Genomic DNA, 22,315 nt, shown 5'->3' with positions numbered 1-22,315 from the left:
CTCTAATATTTCGTATTTTTTCTTTTCTGACCTCTATATCAATGCATAAAATGACTAAAATCTTGCAGGAAAATCAAATTTTTATTTCTTTAACTTAAAACTACTCTAAGTTAGTTCGAAATTGTATTTTTTTACAGATACAGATAACAACCTCATTGGTTATATTTTTATTCTGAAATATTTCACTTGCTGTTCAGTTGTTGCGTGAAAAGGATATACGTTGCGGACACACTCATGATCTGGAATCCAAAAATAGTTATAGACGAACAAACAGAAAATTTATCTCGTATACCCTGGCGTAAAAACGCATGGAGATGTTGAAATATCCGAGTCCGCTGATTTCGTCGTTTTTTGAGCCGCAGCACCTGGCCATGACGACGCAAAGGGCGCTTCTGGCAGGGCCGTCGCTGTACGCGCCTGAGGCCACTTGACTCGCGGTCAGGGTTGCTCTGCTCAACTCTTCACTCTGTGCAAAATGTTTAGTTTTTTCTTCTAATTTCAATCTCATTTAAACCTTGTTTATTATTTGCTGCCCGGCGTACGCGTACATGTAGAATTGAATTGCCAGCCCGAGTAAATTTGCCATGCTCAAACTTCTGATTGTGTCCTCCGAATCCTTAAAAAATGTTATAAAATTCAATGTTATATAATTTTTCCTGGAAATAAGAATTACGTTTATCGCAAGGAAGGTGTAAACCATCGCGTTGAGAGCTGCAAACACGTGAGTAACAAAAACGACTGGCCCAAAAATTTTGTTTCCGCTCAAAACCAACCTGAGAAAAAGAAATTGTAAATTAATTTTCTAATTTTCGTTAGTTTAGTTTTTTCAAATCACTCTTGATATTGTTGATGGTATTTGATCCAAGCTGCGAAAAACGGTGTGATTTGGCCTCTTCGATCTGGTAGCAGAGCTTTCGGTGCGGTTTGTGCCAAAAATTTGCACCGTTCGGCCAGTGCGACGAAAACGCTGCAGTTGAACGAGTCAGACGCGCAGAAAATTGAGTAGTAGACTCCGATCATTGAAACTAGATCATTTTAAAGAACAGTAATTATTATGCTTCAAATTTAAAAAAAATAGATGATATAGTTTAGAAGCAAAAGTTTGTTGAGTGCTGTCAAAAAGGGATCTATTTTCACGCGGCGGAGGACCGCGAACGCTCTGATTGTCTGGCGGCGGTATTTGTAACTGTTTGGCCAATCAGATAGGCCGCGTCCTCCGCCGCGTGAAAATAGATCGCTTTTCGACAGCAAACAACTTTGCTGATCTGATCACTCAAAATAGGAAATTCCTCTTGGCGGTAAGGAAATTTCTGTCTTAAAAGAATTTCTTATATTTTTCGGATCAGTTGGTGAGTTTGTGCTACTTACTGTTAAACGCATACAAATAATAGAACGTTGGCAAGACCATCGGATCTGAAAACCACCAAAAATCGTAGATGTATAGCGGTGTGCTGAGGTGCGCACAGAATTCGTGCTCCGTAAGCCGCGTCTTGTCGTCGCAGTAGGCTATTTTCACGCACCTGCCAAATTAAAATTAGAATTTCTCCGGTGTGAATTTGAGAGAAATATACCTTACAACAGCGAGAATGAATATGACCGCATAGGCAGTCACGTTGTACGAATATAAAATAAAATTAAAGCGAAATATGCGTCTCTTCGAGTGCTCACGCATCTTCCTTTCTGCCGAATTGAATTGTTCACTAAGGCTGTCTGGAACTTCTGTAAAATTCACGTTGAATATTTTTGTATTTTCAACAAATAATAAACTCACTGTTAATCGTTTGCAAAAAAGCTCGAATGCGGTGTCTGTAAATGAAGATGTGGAGTGGTCGGACTACAGTTTGGAACCCATTGTTCGTGAGAAATAGGGTTACCAGCAGCTTCCTCAGATGGAACGGTTGGACAAAAAAGTCTATCGCGGCTAAAATGTGGATTAGGATGTACGGAATCTGCACAGCGAGCAGCCAAACAATTCTTTTCGAACTTAATCTTCCTTGTTTCGGCAAAATAAAACCGGCAGCGGAAAGACCCTGTTCAAAAACGAATTTAATTTAAAATTATTTTCGACGATTATATATTATCATAATACCCTCAAGTTGAAAGACAACTCGGCGCTCTTTGTATTCCACATGTTAGTCCGATGGCCGGGCTTGCCAAACTGCATGTAATAATGGTTCAGTCTTGGTGTTTGTCTTTGCAGCAAACTATCGATCACATGCGTCACTGCAAACTTTTCTCTTCTTGAGATACCGGCAATCAAAAGTTCTCAAGGTATTGTGTGACTTTTCCTGAAGAATAATCGAGCAAGAATGACTATACAATTGATTTTGGTGAGTATGGATATCTGGAAATTTGCAATTTTAAGAATTACACGTCCCCCTGGATCCTTTTTATGAAAAGCGGACATAGGAGAGAGGGAAATTTTCAAATGGGGGCTTGATCTGAGTTAGTTTTAGCCATTACGACCATCAAACTTTTTTTCCTTGCTTAGAAACATTCAGTTCATATCTTCTGTTGTGTATATACGCTGAAGTTATTTTATTAGATATTCATCAAGGTTGATTGCTTCTCTTTCGCCAACCTTGTCCTTTTTGTGTTTTATTAATTATCCTCTATAATCATGCTTATTACATAATCACTTTCAAATGGGTAAATTATTGCTCTCTATTTATAAAAATGTCATATCATTTGATTGGTCTCGCTGAGCTGATTTAAAAAATGTGAAATTTATTGAAATCCGACTCCTAAAGTGTTTTCCTTTTCCAATTTCCCGGAAAACCCGTTTTTAAAAATAGCTTCGTACCTATTAAATCTGAAAAAGCAAAAATTCTGCTCGATTTAAGGACAACATTTTTGGAAAAAGTTAAAACTCTACTACAAGCCGTTATATTTCTACACGTGATTTTCCCAAAACACTCTCACGTTGGGAAAATTCACCAAATTTTCCAAAAGTAGCACTGTAGAGCGTCATTCGATTCGTCTCGCTGAGCAGATTTCAAAAATGTAAGATACATTGAAGTACTATCACTATTCATAAAAAATTATACAAAACATTTTACTTTTGTCAAATTCAGGTTTATTTTCACACAGTATTAATTTTATTTTGTCAGTTATAATGCAGTCAATAAATAATCTCAATCCATCTGCTTCCCTTCACGTATCGAAATTTGCAAAATGACCAACAAGTAAGTCGCAGACGCGCTAATAATCTGCAATGAAAAAAAATACCAGAAAAATCAAACCTAAATCGTAAAAGTGAAAATACCGTTGCGTAAAATCTTAATCCTATGGTGAAGTAGCTGAGACCAGTAACCTTTCCCGACCTGGCTCCACAGCACTTTGCGTTGATAATCATCAGGGCGGTCCTGGCTGGGCCCTCGGAGTACGCCCCTGAGGCGATTTGGTCGGCGCTCAAAACCACTCTACTTAACTCGTCGTTCTAAATTTTGTATAAACAATACAAGATGAACTTTAAATTAATATGTGATATTGTGATTCTCACTTTGTTGATTATTTGCTGGCCCCAATAGGCGTAAAAGAAAAACTGAATTGCAGTCGCTACCAGGAAGGACACCACAGTTCCTAAAAGGCCTTCTTGTTCGTCCTGTGAAATTTTTACGTATTTTTAAAAGGAGGAAACTGACGAAATTTCTCTTTAGAACTTAAATTAACGAGTGTTTCGCAATATTTCAAACTTTTTATTACTTTATTTTAATTTAAAATTTTCAAAAACAAATATGGTGAAATCAGTTCAAATCCCATACTAAATTGATAATATCTCGAGATCTGATTAAGCTAGAACATTAAACTCTGTGCCAAAAGTTGCCTAAATAGACGGCCAGAAGTGTTACATTTTTTTACAAAAATAATTTTTTAATTTTAAAGATTGAGTAATTTTTAATTATTAAATTTTGATGACTAAAAAAGGGCACATTAAATTTTTGCCGAGCATGATATAAAATGTTGGCCAAGAATTTTTCAAAATGGTTAATCGGTTCGTAAAAAATATACGGTCAAAAGGTTGAAAAACAGGTATTTTGAGCCCAGGGTAAATTTTTAGGAAGTTAAAATTGCATGATCGGTTTGTTTTCACCCTTTGAACATGCATAGGGTCACCCCTGACGCCAGAATAGACCATCAGAATCGAACCCTGGCGTCAGGGTAGCTCTCGAGCGATCAGTAGCACTTTTAACGACGTCTGATGGGCTTTGCATTAGTTCGATTTGCAAGATCTGCGCACCATTGGAATGGCCAAGTCGAGAGCTTTCAGATTATGTACAACTCGACCCTTTTGGACGACATCAGGGTACTCAGGGATGAGATCAGGGCGTTTTCTGTGCGCCCTGGGGGCTCTCAAAAGGGGTCAAGATGAAAGCTATCGGCCTGGCCATTCCAACGGTGGGCAGATCTTGCAAATCGAATTCATCAGGCGTCGTCAAAGTGACTACACATCAGTTCAAATAACTTTAATGACGAGGTAAAGATATCCCATTATATTTGCTGCCGCCATGAAGTGCGTCACGAAAATAATCGGTCCATTGACATCGTTGACAGTTTGCAATAATCTGAAAAATATCAAATCAAAATTTAATTTCAAATCAATATTAATTAAAAACTTTTCATATCGCTGATGGTATTTGACCCACGCTTTGAACATGGGCGTCAGCTGGCCCCTTTCTCCTGGCATCAGGGCTGCAGGGGCAGTTTCAATGAGGAATTCGCCTCTTGCGGCCAAAGCGACCAATGAGCTGCAGGTGAACGCGTCTGAGGTGCAGAAAACTAGGATGTACATGACAACCACCAGGCCTCAAGTTCCACAACTTTTAGTACAAATAACCACCTAAAAATGTCGCGTTTCTCTTACAGTTGTAGCAGTACAAGTAGTAGAAGGTGGGGGTGGAATAAGGGTCGGTAAACCAGTAGAAATCGTAGAGGTAGTAAGGGTTGCTCTCACTCTCGCAGAATTCCAGGTTTAAATGTCTTTTATCATCGCAGTAAGCTACTTTCGTAAATCTGAAATCAAATCTATAATTTTGCTGTTTTTTTTTTACCTTCTTTTAGCTTATACCTGATCACTACGGTGAATAATGTAGAGAATACTAGCAGGGCGTTGTAAGAGTACAGAATTGCGCTCAACCTGACTATCCCTTTCTTCGATTTTCGCCTCATTTGAGTTTCTTTTTCAATAAATTCAAGGCAATCGCAATCTGGAGGTTCTATAATTTAATTAAATTCAGCTTGTAAACGCTCAAAAATTTATCAAGTTTTTTAATATTTAATCGATTTCCATGAATTAACCGTTAGATTTTGAAGTATTGCATTTTTTTCCGGATTTTCTGCAAACACTGACCACTGGAAGTTGGGCATAATTTGAAATTGCCTTCCTGGAAATTAAAACAGAAGGCGTGGCAAAAGTCACAAAGAGCGGGAAAATTGTGAAATTTGATGTTTTATCGATAGTTACACTCTGGAATATTTACATTATATTATGTTTACCAAAATATTGAAAAAGAAGACGTATATACGTGGCATTTGTCACAAAAGTGCGGGAAAATCGGAAATTATTTACTTTACAGAAAATCGCGGGAGTTTTGAATTGGGTGCGTGGTTCCCCGTTAAATTAAAAAAAAAATGTTAATTAAAATACGAATGTATAATAAATACATACCTTCGAAGTCTGAAATCATTTTTTCAACCTTTCTTTTCCTGTATATAATGTCGGTTGGTCGAAATGTCGTTTGGAATCCGTTGCTCAAAACTATCATGGTAACAATAGTTCTCCTCAACTGATAAGGCTTCACCAAAAAATGAACTAGAGTCAAGGCATGGCTCGCGACACTTGCAATGTGGTATGACAAGAGGCGGAAGATTTCTAGCTTGCTCGGTGACTTTCCATTGGGCAAAATAAATCCGCACCAAGAAAGTGGCTGAAATAAGAATTAATTAAACGAAAATAACTTACATAATTCAAATCCATTCTCTCGTCACCTTAAAATGATATTGAAACTCGCTTACTTCAGTCCTTCTAAAAGCTGTCATCCTATCGAGACGGGCTTGCCGCAACTAAATAAGGAGGAGAAATGCCGGAAACTACAACTTTTGTCACGCAGTATAAAGGAAAGGAAAACGGGGGCATTGTTATTCAAACTTTTCTCTAAATATTTGATTCTGTTAGGAATTTTCCTCATGTTCAAGATAACTGTAAATTACGAGATTGGTGTTCTTTTAATTTATATTTTTAGGAAGTTCTTTAAAAGGTTTTAATATATTATTATTTATATATTTATTTATTTATTCCTCCAATGTCATTACATATATACAAAAAGAGAAAAAAGACAAATGTCACTGAACTATTTTGTAATTTTCTTGAATAGATCAGTGCGGTTTCAGTCATTCATAAAATAAAATCTGCGAACAATATTTTTGGAAAAAAAACAGTTTAATGAACCCTGATATCTAAGACTATTTTTTCAAAATGAATGTAAATGCAAATTTAAGTTTTCTGCTCTTTATTAAAACGATATTAAAAATTTCTAACTTTAATTCAACGCCTCACAGTTATAATCAGAGCTGCAAAACAATTAGTAGGTAGCTCAGGGAAAGACCGAAGATCTGGAAAATATTATTTTTTAAAGACGAAATCTTGATTCCGTTCCGTGAACATACCCTGGCGTAAAACCGTAGGGAAATGCTGAAAAACCCCATTCCGCTAATCTTCGAATCGATTTTTCCGCAACACCTGGTCATCACGATCATCAGGGCAGACCTGGCAGGAACATTCGCATAAGCACCTTGTGCCACCTGACTCGCAGTCAGGGTAACTCGGCTTATCTCGTAGCCCTGTGTTGGTTAAAATTTGGTTATTGAGAAAATATAATGGTGAGAAAACAAACCTTGTTGATGACCTGCTGACCCCAGTATGCGTACATGAAAAACTGGATTGCAGTGGCGAAGAGGAAAGACCACGCCAGCACCCTGATTTCCTGCTCCTGTTCCTAAATTTCCCGGAAAAAGTTATAAAATTACTCGTATTATATCGTATGAAGATGGATTTTATAAAAACTACTTTGAAAAAATTTAATGAACTTTTCCAAATCTGTGAAAATGGCACACCATTAGATTCGTCTCTTTGAGAAAATTCCAAAAATGTGAAATTTATTGAAATATGACAGCAAAAGTTAATTCCTCTCCCCAATTTTCCGGAAAAGCTTAATGAAAAATTGACTCGTATTTTTCAGAAAAATTGCTAACACAAAGCTTGACTTTTCAAAACTATCTTGGTGAAAATTTTTACTCTATACGACGAGTCGTTACGTGATTTTCCCAGAGCACTTTCTGTTTGGAAAATTTCGGAAAAATCAGGAACATTTGCAAAGTAATAACATATGACACATCATTCGATTCGTATCGCTGAGTAGATTTCAAAGATGTAAGATTTATTGAAATCCGACTGTCTTAAGTTTTCTTTCTCCCCTATTTTCCGGAAAAGCTGATTTATCTCATTCGTTTTATTATAATTTTAAACAGCCAAAATCGAGATTTTTTAGAGAAAATTATCTTAGGAAAAGTTTAATTCGCACTACAAGGCGTAAATTTTCTCAGAGGAGCACTTTTCTGCTCGGAACATTCCGGAAAATCAGGAACTACTGCTTCAAAATTATGATAAATGACATATCGTTCGATTCGTCTTGCTTAACAGATTTCAAAAGTTAATTCAAGCATGACAACCTTTTAAAAAAATAAGATTAATATAATTGACCTTCAAAATGAGGAAAAAGTAAACCATGATGTTCAAAGCTGCAAAAACGTGTGTCGCCACAATCAATGGCCCGATATTCTTGTTGACCTCTTTGATTAAACTATGTTGAAAGAACATTAATCTTTTAATTCCCATTCAAGTTGCTTATTCGAATACCTTAAATAATACTGATGGTACTTGACCCACGCCTTGAACATCGACGAGCTCTGGCCGTTCTCATCTGGCAACAGGGATTTTGGGGCCATCTTCACTAAAAATTCCCCTCTTTCGACCAACGCGATGATCAAGCTGCAGGTGAAGGCGTCAGAAGAGCAGTAATTCAGGACGTAAATGCACATATTTGCGACTAATTTGGAAGTGTTAAAAATAGCCTGTTTGATACGTTAGAGTGCATACCGTTGAAAGTGAACAAGTAATAGAAGGTGGGCAGTTGAAATCTGTCAGTGAACCACCAGAAGTCGAGAAAGAACCAGGGTTTGCTTTCTTCGTCGCAAAAATCGGAATCGGGCTGAGGTTGGCCGTCGCAGCAATACACTTTGATAATTCTTAAAAAAAGATAAAGCCTAAATGAATCAATTTTTTGCAATCAAACGAATAAAAATGGAGAAAATAATGAAAATTGACTAGTTAAAAAGGTTTAAAGAGTACCTTATGGCAGCTGAAACGAGAATTTTAAGAAAAAGCAACGAATTGTAAAAGTATAGGGCGGCGCTGAATTTAAAGATTCTCTTTCTCGAGGAAGCCCGCATTTTCTGCTCCTCTAGATCAAAAATCAACGAGTCCTGTCGAGGTGGACCTGCCGGTAAACAATTAAATTTGTAAAAAGTTAAAATTTTTAATTGCCTTGTAAATTGCGGAGCAGGCTTTCCACGCGTCTCTTGTAAAAAAGCATGTGAATCGGACGGAATAGGATCTGAATTCCATTGTTGGCCATGAAAATGGTCATCAAAGTCCTCCTCAGGTCGTAGGGCTGCACGAAGAACTCCACCATGGTCAGGAGAATGTACGCACAGAAAGAAACCCACAGCAAGACGAACCAAAATATTTGAAATTTCGTCGCGTTTCGCCCGTTCGGCAGGATAAATCCGGCCAATGCCAATCCCTAAATAAAATAAATAAAAATTTTGTTAAAAATAATTGTTACACGGCCTGACTTTGAAGTGAATGGCGAATTCCCTCGTTAACTCGTAGCCTGGAAAGCACATCCTGACGTACGGATCTGAAGTTTGGATTATGACTATATGGGGGGTCACAAAAATAAAAATGTGTGTTGTTTCTCGTGAGAACATAATTCCTTTGAAGACTCTTCTGGCTGAATTAGTTATGCTCTCTCGCCCCCCACAAAGAAGTAATATCAAAGTATCGATTTCCTTTGAAGCATAATGCCCTCTTTTCATCACAACATACAACACGAAAGAAAAACACACCTTCTGAAAGTGGGTCTTTACAACAGGACAACATTGAATTTATTTTTTTTATTAGCGACAAAGGACCATAAGTATATAACATACAACACATTTCAGATTTTGCGTGTAATAAAACTATTTCGATCCCTTCTCGTTGCGATCTTCCCAATGGTGTGCTAACAATAATGATCTAAATTATGAATTAAATTCATGATTTTACAGTAAGCAGACATTACTCCCTGCTTGATTAGCATTTAAAAAATTTAGGAAAATCTTTCTTGACGATCAGAGAGTATAATTTAATTTTTCTCATTTTTTCACTATACACGTATGTCTCAGCTATAAAAACATGCACCCTCCCAGTCCATCGTTGTTGTTGAAAATTGAAAATTTTGAACTTCTTGGATGATTAAAACTGCAGGACGATTAGCAAGTAACTGAGCGATAGGCTGACAATCTGCAAACAGTCGGAGTTTAGATGTTCAATTTTCACACTGAAGTAGTCAGATTTTAAAGAGAGATAAGTTGTCTCTATTTTTTGATTAAATAACAGTGGTTTTATTGTCACTTTAATAACACGACGAGGTTAGAGTTTTTTATAATTATGTTAAAAAGTAAATTTGATGAAAATCTGGGGGCGCGTTTTGCAATTTTTTGCTCGTAAATACTCGCTTTCGGAATACACACCCACCTTGAATTTGCTTTTAAAAGTTATCTTTTGAGGTTCGTAACTTGCAAGGACTTAAAAAAGGAGGCGGAATTTAAAAATCTCGACAAGTGCCAAATTCCGTGGAAATCCGAAAAAATTTTCCTTTTATTCTGAGGCTTTTTGATTAAAAACTGCAAAAAATTTACGAATAATCGATTTTTATTCCTAATAACCGCATTTCATTTCGAATAAAATCACGGCAATCAGCACCGGGGGTTTTTCTAACAGCTAATTCGCGAATTAAAATCAGTTCGAAATAACTTTTAATGCATTTGTGTGATAACCCTCGCACAAAAAATGCATTTGGTGACTTTTTTTATCTCTCTTTGAAATCTCGGCTCGGTGCTCACCCTCGCGTAGAATTTGAGGGAGACTCGGAAAAATCCCATTCCGCTGATTGCCGACCTGGATTTTCCACAGCACCTGGCCATCACGACCATCAGGGCCAACCTTGCCGGGCCGTCCTGATAAGCACCTTCCGCCACCTGGTTAGCAGTCAGGGTAGCTCGGCTGAGTTCATCTCCCTGATGATATTGGAATTAAAGGAATTTTTCTTCAGCTATAGGAGGGTCAATAACCTTATTAATGACCTGCTGGCCCCAATATGCGTACATGAAAAACTGAATTGCAGTCGCGGAGAGAAAGGAAAAAGCCAGCTCTCGGATTTCTAGCTCTTTGTCCTGGGGGAATTAAAGCTGTACACGCTTTTTTTCAATTTTAAAAGTTAAAAATACACACTTTTAGAATGAGGAAAACGTAAACCATGATGTTTCCAGCGGCGAAAACGTGCGTTAGTAACACAAGTGGGCCTATAGCCTTATTCACCATTTTCACCAATCTATGTATAATTTAATTATTTTACTGTAAAAAAATTTAAATTAATTTATCACTCCTCGTAATGCTGGTGATACTTGATCCACGCTTCAAACATGGGTGTCAGTTGGCCCTTTTGACCTGGCAAGAGTGCTTTTGGCGCCATTCTGATCAAAAAGTCACCTCTTTCGACTAATGCGACCATTGCACTGCAGGTAAATGCGTCAGACGTGCAGAAAATCAATATGTAAATCGACACGCAAATAACTGCAAAAACGGACTCAAATTTAAATATTTATCCCAATGGAGGGGGGAGCGGAGTAGATTAATTACATACCATTGTAAGTGAAAAGGTAGTAATAAGTGGGCGTGGCAAATCTGTCGGTGAACCACCAGAAATCGATGATGTACAAAGGGGTGCTTTCCTCGTCGCACGAATCCGGCTTGTGCTCGCAAATTGAAACTTTCGCCATCCTTAAAAATAGAGAGCATGCAGCCGGCTTGACATTCGAGCTCAACAAGTTGCCTAACTCTCAAATTTTCAGTTAATCATGGCAATACATATTATTTAACCTTAATATTCCGGAAAAGCAATTTCTAAAAATTTAAACGAATGTATTAAATTTGAAATTGCCAAAATTAAGATAGATATTATGAACACTTTTTTGGTAATAACAATCAAAACTCTAGAACAAGCCGTTACATTTCTGCACGCGATTTTCCCGGAACACTTTTCCGTTGGAAAAATTTGTTTAAAATCACGAAAATTATTTAAATGGCATATATTATTCGATTCGTCTCGCTCTGAGCAGATTCCAAAAATGTAAAATTTATTGAAATATGATCACCAAATTGTTTCTTATCCCCAATTTCCCGGAAAAGCTGTATGAAAAATGGACTCATATTTGTTATGTTTGTAACCAAGCTTCATTTCATGAAAGCTATATTTGTTTGCTATATATGTTGTATTTGTTTATATATTTGTAATGTTTGTTAAAAACCAATTTACTACTTATTAAAATAACACGATGACTTTTTAATTTCAAAACACTATGAAATAAATCTTGAATAAAAAATTAAATTTTGTGAACTTACCTAATAATAGCTGGAATAACAGTTCTAAGAAGCAACAGAGAATTGTAAGTGTAAAGAATGGCGCTGAATTTGAGGATTCTCTTTGTCGAGTGTTTGCGCGTTTTCCGCTCCTCCAAACTGATCTGCTCACACGCTTGGTCTGGCTTGACTGGATTTCAAACTAACGCACTTCTCTCATTTTTCACACAAAAGTACAAACCTTCAAAAGCAACCAGCAGTTGTTCGAAGCGCCTTTTGGAAATAATTAACTGAATGGGACGGAAGAGGGTCTGGAAACCGTTGTTGGCCACGAAAATGGTGAACAAGGTGCTTCTCAGGTGATACGGCTGTACGAAAAACTCCACCATGCTTAAAAATATGAAAATAAAGTAGCACGTCCACACGGTGAGGAACCAAAATATTTGGAATTTCGTCGGCCTCTTTCCATTTGGTAAAATAAATCCTGCTGCTGCCAAACCCTAAATCAAATTCTAATGAAATTTTAAAATAGAAACGTATCAGGTGACTTGCATTGAAGTGGTTGGATAACTCGTTCCGTGACTTGCACAGATAGCGCCACATTATTTCGCTTCAAAAGGAGTATTAATTGTAAGGCCGGGCTCTCCTCCTCACGTGGCTAAAGACCGACTAATTTGTAGAGCGGAAGAGGGCGTGTTAGACTCCGAAAACTTTCCTTCCGTCTATAAATAATAAACAGCGGATGAAACTTGATGACCTCTTCTAGAATTTGATTGACTATTTTTGCATTTGAAGAGATAACTTTCCAGATTAAAAAGCGTTTTTTTTTCGTGAAATCGGAAGAATTACTGTTAGGAATTAGTAAAACCGATTTTTTTTCTATGAACGTTTGGACCTTCAAATAGACTTGATTCATGATTTTGACTCATTATCGAATCAGGTATTCCAGATTTTCAAATTGCGAGAACCAAAGCAAGACAACATGTCATAGAAGAAAATTCTGACAAATTTAGTAAAGCTGATAAAAAAATGAATATATTTCTGACCCCAAACTTCGCAAATTGAGGTCTAGCATACAAAAAACATTCCTCGCGAATATTTTGAATCAATTAAGGAAAATTGAAACTGACAATCAGTATATATGGTAAATATAAAATTTGACTGGGGACTAAAAGTGGTTTCATGAGTCCTAAGCCTTTATCCCTTCCGAGCAGTCGCATTGTACGAGATGATTGAAAATGTGAGACGAATTTCTATGTTAAAACTTTTGGTGAAACGTTGAGTGGAAAAAGCACGTTTCCGATTTTAGAAGGAAACAAACAAAAATGATTTACAAGATATACCTGGAAATGACATAAATACGTTCCAGTGCTGAGACCTTTTTCATTTTTCTAAAAGCTTTTCGGGTACTTCAAAGTAAAACGTGATTGAGGTACCAAAACGACTATACAAGAGAAGAAAAAAATACCTGACATTTAGAATTTTTCCAGTTCTATTTTTCAGTCTTAAAATATTAGCTTCGTTATACCTACTCAGTGTACTTGAAAAACAGAAGTGGATTCTCACCAACAATATAAAGACCAATATAAAGGTCACAGATTTGACCTTTCTCTTCTCTCAGATGTGTGATAAGCACGAAGTAGAATACTAACTAAAATAATATCGTGTTTGTGGGTTGAATACATTAAAAGCCAAGCAATTTAGTTAATAAAGCCATAGGAAAAATATATTTTGATAAGAGGTCATGCTGTCTAGCTACATTTTTCTAATTAATATATCTATTAATAGTGGTAAAAGGCACCATTCCTGGCAAACATCTCTCTAAAACTCTACCCGGGAGGGCAGAGCCGGAATGGGCCTGGTCAGGAGGGGAATTAAGCTGCACTAGAAACACGCACTCAAAGAAGCCTTACACTTGGAAGGAAACTGTTTCGGAATGAAATTTCCGGCGTATTTTCCACGATCCAGTCCATGTAACTTGCAACGTCAGCAAACAAAGAATATTGATTTGGGGGACACAACGGTGTTTCATTGCCCTCAAACTTCACTTTTTCCGATTTTCCAAAGCTGACAATGCCCCTGATATACCACCGACCGTCTTTTTCCACGGAAAGGCTGCCTCCGCTGTCCCCGTTGCAGTTGATTGTTCCTGAATCAATGGATACAAATTGAGAAAATCGGTAATAATTGCTAAATGAGGGGTGTGCTAACCGTTCTTATAGCCGGCGCAAAAATTATCCCCTGGCTGCAAAAATTTCCCAAAAAATCTCCTTTCTGACAAGTAGCACTCTTTGTGAGCTATAATCGGAAGTCGAGCCTCTTGAAGTTCATCTGTGCGCGCGTGGTTGTCAGCAAGTCCAAATCCAACCGCCTTCAGTAGAAAATAAACAAAATTTAAAAAATATTTTGGAATTCTCGTACGTCCGATATACCATAGCTTCAGTTCCAGCCACGCGAACCAAACTAGAGTCGTCGTTCCACAGGCAAATTGGTCGAACGTGGTCGTTTATTTGTATATTATCCCTCAAAATGATAAGTCCGACGTCACTGTGAACTTCCTCAGAGTCATATTTCGGGTGCACGATCAGACTGTTTATCTAAAATGTTTTCAAAATATTTACGCATGTGCATAATTTACAGGGAAGGTGAAACCTCTCTTCTCTGAACACCAGGAGCTCTTCTTTGTCTTTTATCATACATCCCAAATGTAACTTTGAAGTCTGCTGCTTTCGATTCATAAAGACAATGTGCAGCTAAAATGGATTTTTTTTTAAAAGTCATGAAATGAGTAATTCATTTTGCTTTGCTTCACTACCAGTCAAAACTACTGTCGGCGATATTAGTGTTCCGCCACAGGTTTGTCCAGTTTTAACATTCTCAATGTAAACATTCCAAGGATGGTCGCCTGTATGAGCTGTAACTCCGTTTGAATTTTGTGTACTCGGTTGTATTTCTCGTTTCCTTCCACAGTCTGGGAAACTGAGGTTGCCTTCTTGCGCAATGAATTCTTTATTAAAGATAAATAAAATCACTGAGAGCTTTTATAGTTGTGTGAAATTACCGCTGGGCTCTTTTGTCTGCGGGATCGGGCGTAATACATAAATTTCTTTTGAGAACCTCGCGATCACGTCAATATACGGCAATACATCAATGAAAGAACGTTGCCTCCAAAATAAATCTACACCTCTCAAGAAATACCGGCCATTGTGGTAATTGATCAGAAGACGGCCTGTGTGGCATTAAATGATCATTATTAAAATTTAATTAGATGTATAAAACTTACCAGGTTCGGATTGCTCGACACACAAGATATTCTTGATGGGAATTTTAGAAGTTTCCAGTGCTTCCAATTCATATCTGCTTAGAACCCTTTTGCAATTACTTTGGCTCGTCACATTTGCTGCAAAATTCAACAAATTCGAAGCAAAATCGTGTCAATTAATTGCATGAAAAATGCATTTCAAGTAAAACGTACTAAATTATGTCAACGATTAAAATAATATATAGTTTCTAAATAATTAAATCCGTAAAAATCAGCTCAAACAACTGGTCATTTTTTTAGGAAATTCCCGAATTTTACTTTAAATAAAATTACGCAATTGTAAAATACCTTCATTAATAGTGGCTTTTGATTAATAAATGTAGTTGAAAGAGTCCAAATAAATTTTATTCGGCTCAGAAATTAAGTAAATGTTTTTAATTATATGCAGGTTTATTATTCGATCCTTTTGAAAAATATACGAGATCTATTTAATTTTATGGACGTTCATTTAAATTTGAACTATAGAGTAGCGAATAGGTTTCTAATAGTATATCTAATAAACTTACTTGGGTCAGTTGGAAAATCCTAAAAAATAAGATTAGTAATCAGTTTAAGACAGTGCAAAAAGTAGTTTGAAAATACGAACGGTCCACGATGTCCATACAAAGTAGGGCGATTCTCTTTGAAGTTGAAAGTCCATTAGGTTGTCACGGTTGAACAAACAAAGCGGAGTTATGACCTCACTCGGCATGTCCTCAGTTATTATAACCGTGAATGGTAATGGGGTCGCAGTTAGGTCAATTACATTCACTACCTTAAATCATTGAAAAATACATTGAATAACAAAGTTTCGCTGAAAAAGATAAAATATTTACTTTGACGGAAACTCTGATGCATTCCTCTTCTGTCGTGCGCCCTTCACAAATTTTGGGAAAGACTCGTAGATCAGTTGTAGTTCTCAGACCGAATTCGCATGTCCTTCCTAGAAAGTAAAATTATCTCTTTGTCGTTAGTATTCTCAAGCGTGATATTCATGTTACGCACCTTCTCCAAGAATGGTCCTTTTAGAAAAAGCTATAAATGAAACGCAATCTTGTTCAGTAATCATGTTTCTAACAAAAACGTCCCAATGATTCCGAGTAGTTTGGTTTCCACAGTTCTCGCTACTCAAGTTTTCTTCTTTGTCAAAATCTGTGAGGGAGAAATGTGAGTTAAAGATAGCTATGCTATACTGCACATTTGTTGAATTTTCCTTTGTTCTATCAAATTATGTTGGGCAAAATCGTTTGAAAATGTTCGATTATCTAGAACTTATAGAGGGCAAAATAAAAAAAAAATTGAGAAAACTTACACGGAGCTGGAAAGTAGTCGTCTCTCTCATTGTCAGAAGCCTGTGCGGCGCAAACCGCAAGGCAGAGGAGGGCGAGCAGTCGAAGCCTCATCGTGGTTTCTTGTCTGCACGCGATGGACCGGGCTGCTGCTGCGACCGTGGTGCACAGCATTCCCAGTCAGAATAAATCATCAAACACTTCTAACGATACTTTCGGTCATTTGCCACGAGTCAGAGGTGGATCTCTATAATGTGCGTCATTGCGTTATCGCCAAATATTGTGAAACATACGAGGAAACAATTTTTGTGCAAAACATTTTTCCTTCTCTGCACACTTTAATTAATTTTTATATTTAATTTAAATTTATGTTTATTTTTAATTATTTGTCTCCCAACGGAACAGCTAGTATTCATGTTTATGCCTTTTGGTTATAAGAATTAAGGTATAAAATGAAGAAGTCCTAATTTAGCAAAACCTACCCCTTGTCAAATAAATGTTTCACAATGGTCCAGTTTTGATTAACTGTCGCCTGTCGCTGTTTCGTGGAGGCCGGGCGCAAAGCCCGCAAGGGCCAATAGTTCAATATCAAGCCAGCCAGACTCGCGTCTGACCCTTGATCGTGACTCTGTTTTCATCTCGAATGAACGTGATCCTCATTGCCAGTAGGAGCTCTATTGAAGCTGAACACTGGCTTTTAGAGAGATTTTTGCGTTTTTTTTTTGCTCTTTTTATCTCTGTCCGAGGACCGGCAAGGGCGCGCACTGCACTAGCACGAATGCTGAAACCCGGGTCCCAATAACTATATCTTCTAATTTTAAAACTTCTATTTTTAAAATAATCTTTTTCACAGATATACCAACAAAAAGGATGAAATGTAAATTCAGTGCAGGCAAAATGACCTGATCATGCTTCTTTTTATTAGGAAAAATGGTGCTTTTATGAAGCCCCGCCCTCTCTGATCACGAATGCATGTCAATTAATAAATAAATAATATGCTACCTTCGACCAGATTCGTTGTAATATCCAAAACGTACATTTATTTCTTTACATCATGGACTAACAAATTTGTTTGTGGTGGTTCAATGATAAAAACCGAGAAAACATAATTTTGAGAATTTTTAGCATTTAAAATTTATTCTTCAACAAGCAGCTCTTGTTGTTCATTCTTTCTGCCGAACACACGTCTCATGCCGGTTGCATATTGCTTGAATGAAGATCTTGAATTTTTTTAATTGCTCCGTCTCCCAGCAGGGCACTGTTTATTACAATTTTTCTCCGTTTTAAAAGTTTTTATCCTATTTTATAACATAATCATAACGCTTCTGACACTAGATTGAAAATGTCCCTGATGACCCACCGGCCGTCTCTTTCCACAGAGAGGTCACAATCACGCCGAAACTTGTCGAAGGAATAAAGTATTTTGAACAACGAGCACGAAGTTAATTTCATCCATGCTATAAAACTTTCGTAATTTGTATTAAATTCACGGTTGCTCCAAAGTCACGGTGGCATTGCTGCTAATGCTAATTTTTATTTGAAAGAGTGCTCCAGTTGGGTTATTCAGCAGGCGCTTGGCAAAAAGCGAAAAAGAGCAGAGCAGCTGTGTCACCCGCCCGCTTTATAATTACGCGGTGGCCGAGGACGAGGAGAAGCAAGCTGAACTCTGGGAGTTATTTTTCAGGGAAAATTTTGACAATTCAGTACAGAACTATTGATAATTAATTTCAATAAATAAAAGCTGAGAGCCAATTAAGTGGGAATTATCGAATTTCTACACTGAGAGTCGCCTTATTTGAGAATATTCGCGTCGGTTAAAATTAATGTTTAAATTGGCAAGAGAAGAGGCGATATTGATTGCACTTTGGTCGTCTGTTACGGCGTAAAGAGGATAAAGAGTCTGAAATTTGAGCCCGCATCGGCGTCCCAGTGATGACTTTTCGACCTTGATTTCATTAGCGTAATTCTATTGGCACAAAAGCTCTTATATGGTGCTCTATTCGCTTATCACTTAACCATAAAACTTTCCTTATTTCTCATCATCAGTTCAGGAATTGCTGATTTTGAAATTGCGAGAAAGATTTGGAACGTTGATTAAGTTATTAAAAATAACAGTCGAATTTATATATGTGTAACATAAAATACATTCCTCACAATTATCTAGAATCAGTTCAAGAAAATTTAAAGTGCTGACTAGTGACGAAAACACAGTTTACCGGTTGCCATAAGACTGAAAATCTTAATGAGTTTTCGTACACCGATCATCGTTAAAACAAAAAATAACACCTTTTCATTTTTATATAGATTCTTAAAGGGTTAATTCGGGAATTCGTTAACGCTTAAAATTGGTTTTAGGTGAAGGTGAAAGTTTCATATTATAATATTGTACCTAGTGCTTTGCGCGGGTACAAATTTTCAACCCAAACCCGCATCGAACCCGCTTATTTCGTAACGCACCCAAACCGCACCCATGTCTTTTTTCAAAATTTGAACCCGCACCAAACCGCACTACGCAAACCTAGCGCCAACCAAGCAGGGAGGCCACTTTTTGCTGCAAGCACAGGGGTCATTTTTGTGCTGCAAGCACAGGGGTCATTCTTTTGCTGCAAGCACAGGGGTCAATTTTTCGCTGACGGCACAGGGGTCACTTTTTTCTGCAAGCACAGGGATCACTTTTTGCTACAATTTTTTGCTTAAAATGCATGATTCGTGCTCATTTGAGTGTCCCACAATGATCTGAAACTTAGAAAAAATAATAGTCAACCGTCTAAAATTCACAAACTTGCAAAAACTAACGATTAACCTGTGGTTTAATTGTTGTATATATTTATGTCTGTTGTTGTACACCTGTGGTGTCTAATAAATATTTCATCAACAAAAATCTCATGACGAATTCACGATCATTAAAATCAAGGAGAGATTGGTATTTCTTTAATGGGGGGCTCATTACGGCCACACGCAGCAGTCCTCGGCTCCACGTTCAAGGCGATGCACGCTGTTCTCGGCAGTTGGTCGCTCATCCGCCGCTAACAGCTCGCTCAGATGGCTCGCTAACATTGCAGGTTCCAAGAGCTCCTCTGCGTGCTGCTATGCCGCTGCTGACGTGATGCTCCCGACCACCAGTAGTGTTTCCCGCTCAACAGTAATTCAAAAATGCGAAAATTTAAAAAAGAAAGAGTATTGATTAAATTAAATTATCAAGTCTTTATATTTTTGAACAATTTTGCTTTATTGTTTTCAGTATATCAAAACAAACAAAATTTACAATTTATTTCAGGTACGCACATATCAACAAATTTTATTATTTTTCAAATAGGTCAGTCATTTCAAATACTTCACAAGTATAAGAATTCACAGCTGAATTCACGAGCGTGTTCTCAATAAAGGGACACAATTAAAGATAATACCACAAAAGTATAGAAACATATCTTTCACATTTTCTAACACATTCCGTAAATGGGTTAAATTTAAAATATTCCGACTTGGTATACAGACTACTATTGCACGAAACCTGCGGCGTTTGTCTCATGTTAGCCAAGATTTTTAGGTACACATTTTATGAGCAAATCCAAGGCGGTCAGAAAAAAAGAGGTATTCCCATCCAGCCGTAAATGTGTGACCCGCAAAAGCACTTTAAATTTTCTTCCGACATTTCTCATCAGAACAATGTGCCATCACATATTTAATGATAACTTGTGGAGGTAATCATTGAAATGTCAGGCAGGAATAATAATATTCTGTGCTGTGTCATAAGGGTCATTTGAGGCGGACGAATTATTAGGAAATTACCTAGCCAAATTTGGGCGCTATGATGCCCAGAGACCGCACGCTCTCTACAGTGCCAATGAAGCACACAAGCGAACAAGCGCGATCCGTGTGCCTATAGTTGCACCTGCCACAACGGCACACAGTAGCAAACATTTTGGGATCTTGGCAGAGATTGATTTGTGACAAGAAAGGTTTGAGTGTTTGAAGAAATCCGCCAGACAAAAAATATTTATAACACTTTCCTATTTATAGGAATCAGGATATGTACATCTAAATTAAATTATGTACAAAATTTATGCTAAAAAAAGTTAAAAATGCCGAAAATCACTTTTACAAATTAAAATTAAAAAAAAAAATCTAAAATTATCATTTTTGACTTTACTTACTAATTGATAAACTAATTAGTAGGAACTTAGTATGTACAAAAATGTACACGATATTGACGAGGAATGGGCGCGCGAGGGACGTGTGTTATCCACCACGCGGCGAGATCACCTTCGTTTTCTTGGCAGCCACCGGTCACGGAGAGGCCGGCCAGTGTTTGAGCCCAGCGACCCCAAGAGCGTCGAAGCTACCATTGCGGGCAATTGTAATGGCGCCTACCTTGAGATTTTGCTTAATTAAAAGCGATTTGAAATCCAAGGTAGCCTCCTTGCCCGCGACGATGAGTTTGAGCTCAGGTGTGCCTGAACGCAACGCCCGCCTTATCGCCTGCTCCTGGCGCGGCGAGAAACGCCACCAGCCGGCGCTGGTCTTAAAAATCCAGCTGAACTGTGTGGCTGGCTGTGGAAGGGGACTGCTGAGGAACTCTTCGGGCTTGTCCAAGAATTCGCGTGGCACTGGAGTTCGGCACATAGCGCAGCGATTCAATCTGCTCCAGCTGCACTCAAAGCAGAATAAATGGCCGCAGCAGGGCAAGCGCAGAGGCAACTCCAGGGCCAGAAGACAGATGGGGCATTCGGTGCCCTCTGAGGAATTAAAACGAGAGAGCTATTAGCAAAGCTAGGTAACAAAATAAAAAATGTTATGAAGAATGAATTCGACACAGCTAAGCAAGAATAAAAAACTATAATTTATTTTGCATCACTACTCGTTTTTATTTTCATGCAGGCCAATTATATCTAAAATTTATTTTATTGACATAATCTCACCATTCACGTCCCCTTCCTGGTCCTCCAGATTGACGATGTCCTCGTCAATGTCCGTCAGACACCTTGCCATGTTGAAGCTGGTAGCGCCATCAGGGTCTCTGCTCGTCCATAGGGCCCAGGGTTCTTGCAATCCGGCCATTTCACCTAAAGATAAAAGAATATATATAGTTATAAATTTGTTCCGTGATTTTTCGCGCGGTTTTTATTCTTAATTTTTAAAAATGGGGTGTTTAAATGTTTGAAAATGGTGAAATGCTTATTAAAAAGAATAACACGCGAGGAAACAAAAAATATTCACTTACCAAAGAAATGCAATGGATCAACTAGAAAAAACTGACAGAGCGGCGTGTGCGAAGCGGAGCAAAGGGAGAGGGAGCAAAGCGCGATGCGACAGCGGTACACGTTCTGACAGTTTTATGAGAAGATGCTCATTGTCACCCCCAGTTTATATACCAGTGGCGGACATGTTGGAAACCACCCCCTCTTCGACCCGTCGTCCGCATAGCAACGAACTTGATTTTGGCTGTACAAGAATTAAGTATAGAGAGTTTTTTATTTTAATCTTCTTATTCAAATAATGTACGCAGGATAAGAATGAATCAATTTTGAAAAATAAATTTAAAATCAGCACTTCTTGGAAAAGTGTGATTTAGCTCGCTATACTAAAACGATCATGCTCGATTTTTCAATATTATAATAGATTTCGGGAACTAAAAATTAGAAAATAAATTAAAAAAATCAAATCTTGTCCAGGCCGACTCTCCTTCAATTTATCGCTTTATGATATTCATATTCCAAAATGTTCGTAAAATTAATTTATTTCACTGATATCAAATATACATACAAAAAAGGCACATGTACAAAGCGAACATGTCGCTGAAACTGCGGCAATCAAAAGATAGTCGCGCTGGACAAGGCCTATAACCAAAACGTAAACCAAAAATAACCGTCGCATATAAAATGTCTTAACAAACAATACATTCCTCACGATTCACGATTATCCAGAATCAATTCAGGAAAATTTAAAGTGAGTAGTAGTTTAAATATAAACAATATAATATGTCAT

The 22,315-nt window shown here is 37.6% G+C and overlaps 6 protein-coding genes and 1 long non-coding RNA gene across 7 annotated transcripts; all 7 read right to left on the bottom strand.

The window, feature by feature from the left end:
• Positions 1 to 165: 165 nt before the first annotated feature.
• LOC135946109 (uncharacterized) lies at positions 166 to 1,713 on the bottom strand. The gene is made up of 7 exons (XM_065494169.1): positions 1,572 to 1,713; positions 1,369 to 1,520; positions 836 to 1,025; positions 674 to 773; positions 515 to 616; positions 293 to 466; positions 166 to 239 (listed from the first exon to the last, which is right to left on the bottom strand). The coding sequence occupies exons 1-7, from the start codon at positions 1,670 to 1,672 to the stop codon at positions 183 to 185; spliced, it is 876 nt and encodes a 291-aa protein (XP_065350241.1). The 5' UTR covers positions 1,673 to 1,713; the 3' UTR covers positions 166 to 182.
• A 1,356-nt stretch (positions 1,714 to 3,069) lies between these two features.
• Positions 3,070 to 5,011, bottom strand: LOC135946318 (uncharacterized). The gene is made up of 6 exons (XM_065494505.1): positions 4,865 to 5,011; positions 4,617 to 4,806; positions 4,466 to 4,565; positions 3,503 to 3,604; positions 3,266 to 3,439; positions 3,070 to 3,209 (listed from the first exon to the last, which is right to left on the bottom strand). The coding sequence occupies exons 2-6, from the start codon at positions 4,790 to 4,792 to the stop codon at positions 3,135 to 3,137; spliced, it is 627 nt and encodes a 208-aa protein (XP_065350577.1). The 5' UTR covers positions 4,793 to 4,806; positions 4,865 to 5,011; the 3' UTR covers positions 3,070 to 3,134.
• Positions 5,012 to 5,073: 62 nt separating this feature from the next.
• On the bottom strand, positions 5,074 to 6,091 carry LOC135946828 (uncharacterized). The gene is made up of 3 exons (XR_010575545.1): positions 5,989 to 6,091; positions 5,669 to 5,927; positions 5,074 to 5,216 (listed from the first exon to the last, which is right to left on the bottom strand). It is a non-coding gene; the product is annotated as an uncharacterized LOC135946828 (long non-coding RNA).
• A 406-nt stretch (positions 6,092 to 6,497) lies between these two features.
• On the bottom strand, positions 6,498 to 8,551 carry LOC135945915 (uncharacterized). The gene is made up of 7 exons (XM_065493862.1): positions 8,408 to 8,551; positions 8,156 to 8,304; positions 7,916 to 8,105; positions 7,760 to 7,859; positions 6,894 to 6,995; positions 6,667 to 6,840; positions 6,498 to 6,612 (listed from the first exon to the last, which is right to left on the bottom strand). The coding sequence occupies exons 1-7, from the start codon at positions 8,506 to 8,508 to the stop codon at positions 6,565 to 6,567; spliced, it is 864 nt and encodes a 287-aa protein (XP_065349934.1). The 5' UTR covers positions 8,509 to 8,551; the 3' UTR covers positions 6,498 to 6,564.
• A 3-nt stretch (positions 8,552 to 8,554) lies between these two features.
• Positions 8,555 to 10,707, bottom strand: LOC135945916 (uncharacterized). The gene is made up of 4 exons (XM_065493863.1): positions 10,613 to 10,707; positions 10,453 to 10,554; positions 10,225 to 10,398; positions 8,555 to 9,622 (listed from the first exon to the last, which is right to left on the bottom strand). The coding sequence occupies exons 1-4, from the start codon at positions 10,700 to 10,702 to the stop codon at positions 9,575 to 9,577; spliced, it is 414 nt and encodes a 137-aa protein (XP_065349935.1). The 5' UTR covers positions 10,703 to 10,707; the 3' UTR covers positions 8,555 to 9,574.
• Positions 10,708 to 13,439: 2,732 nt separating this feature from the next.
• Positions 13,440 to 16,529, bottom strand: LOC135946078 (uncharacterized). The gene is made up of 12 exons (XM_065494121.1): positions 16,354 to 16,529; positions 16,047 to 16,193; positions 15,878 to 15,984; positions 15,649 to 15,816; positions 15,569 to 15,587; positions 15,024 to 15,140; positions 14,802 to 14,969; positions 14,556 to 14,747; positions 14,393 to 14,493; positions 14,173 to 14,337; positions 13,952 to 14,111; positions 13,440 to 13,889 (listed from the first exon to the last, which is right to left on the bottom strand). The coding sequence occupies exons 1-12, from the start codon at positions 16,502 to 16,504 to the stop codon at positions 13,639 to 13,641; spliced, it is 1,746 nt and encodes a 581-aa protein (XP_065350193.1). The 5' UTR covers positions 16,505 to 16,529; the 3' UTR covers positions 13,440 to 13,638.
• A 3,080-nt stretch (positions 16,530 to 19,609) lies between these two features.
• LOC135946488 (E3 ubiquitin-protein ligase rnf146-like) lies at positions 19,610 to 21,378 on the bottom strand. The gene is made up of 2 exons (XM_065494714.1): positions 21,250 to 21,378; positions 19,610 to 21,066 (listed from the first exon to the last, which is right to left on the bottom strand). Exons 1-2 carry the CDS (start codon positions 21,317 to 21,319, stop codon positions 20,618 to 20,620), a joined length of 519 nt encoding a protein of 172 aa, XP_065350786.1. The 5' UTR covers positions 21,320 to 21,378; the 3' UTR covers positions 19,610 to 20,617.
• Between the last annotated feature and the right edge of the window lie 937 nt (positions 21,379 to 22,315).

Source organism: Cloeon dipterum, chromosome X (genome assembly GCF_949628265.1).
Source record: "Cloeon dipterum chromosome X, ieCloDipt1.1, whole genome shotgun sequence".
Classification (NCBI taxonomy): domain Eukaryota; kingdom Metazoa; phylum Arthropoda; class Insecta; order Ephemeroptera; family Baetidae; genus Cloeon; species Cloeon dipterum.
This window is presented reverse-complemented; position numbering and strand designations above follow the sequence as displayed.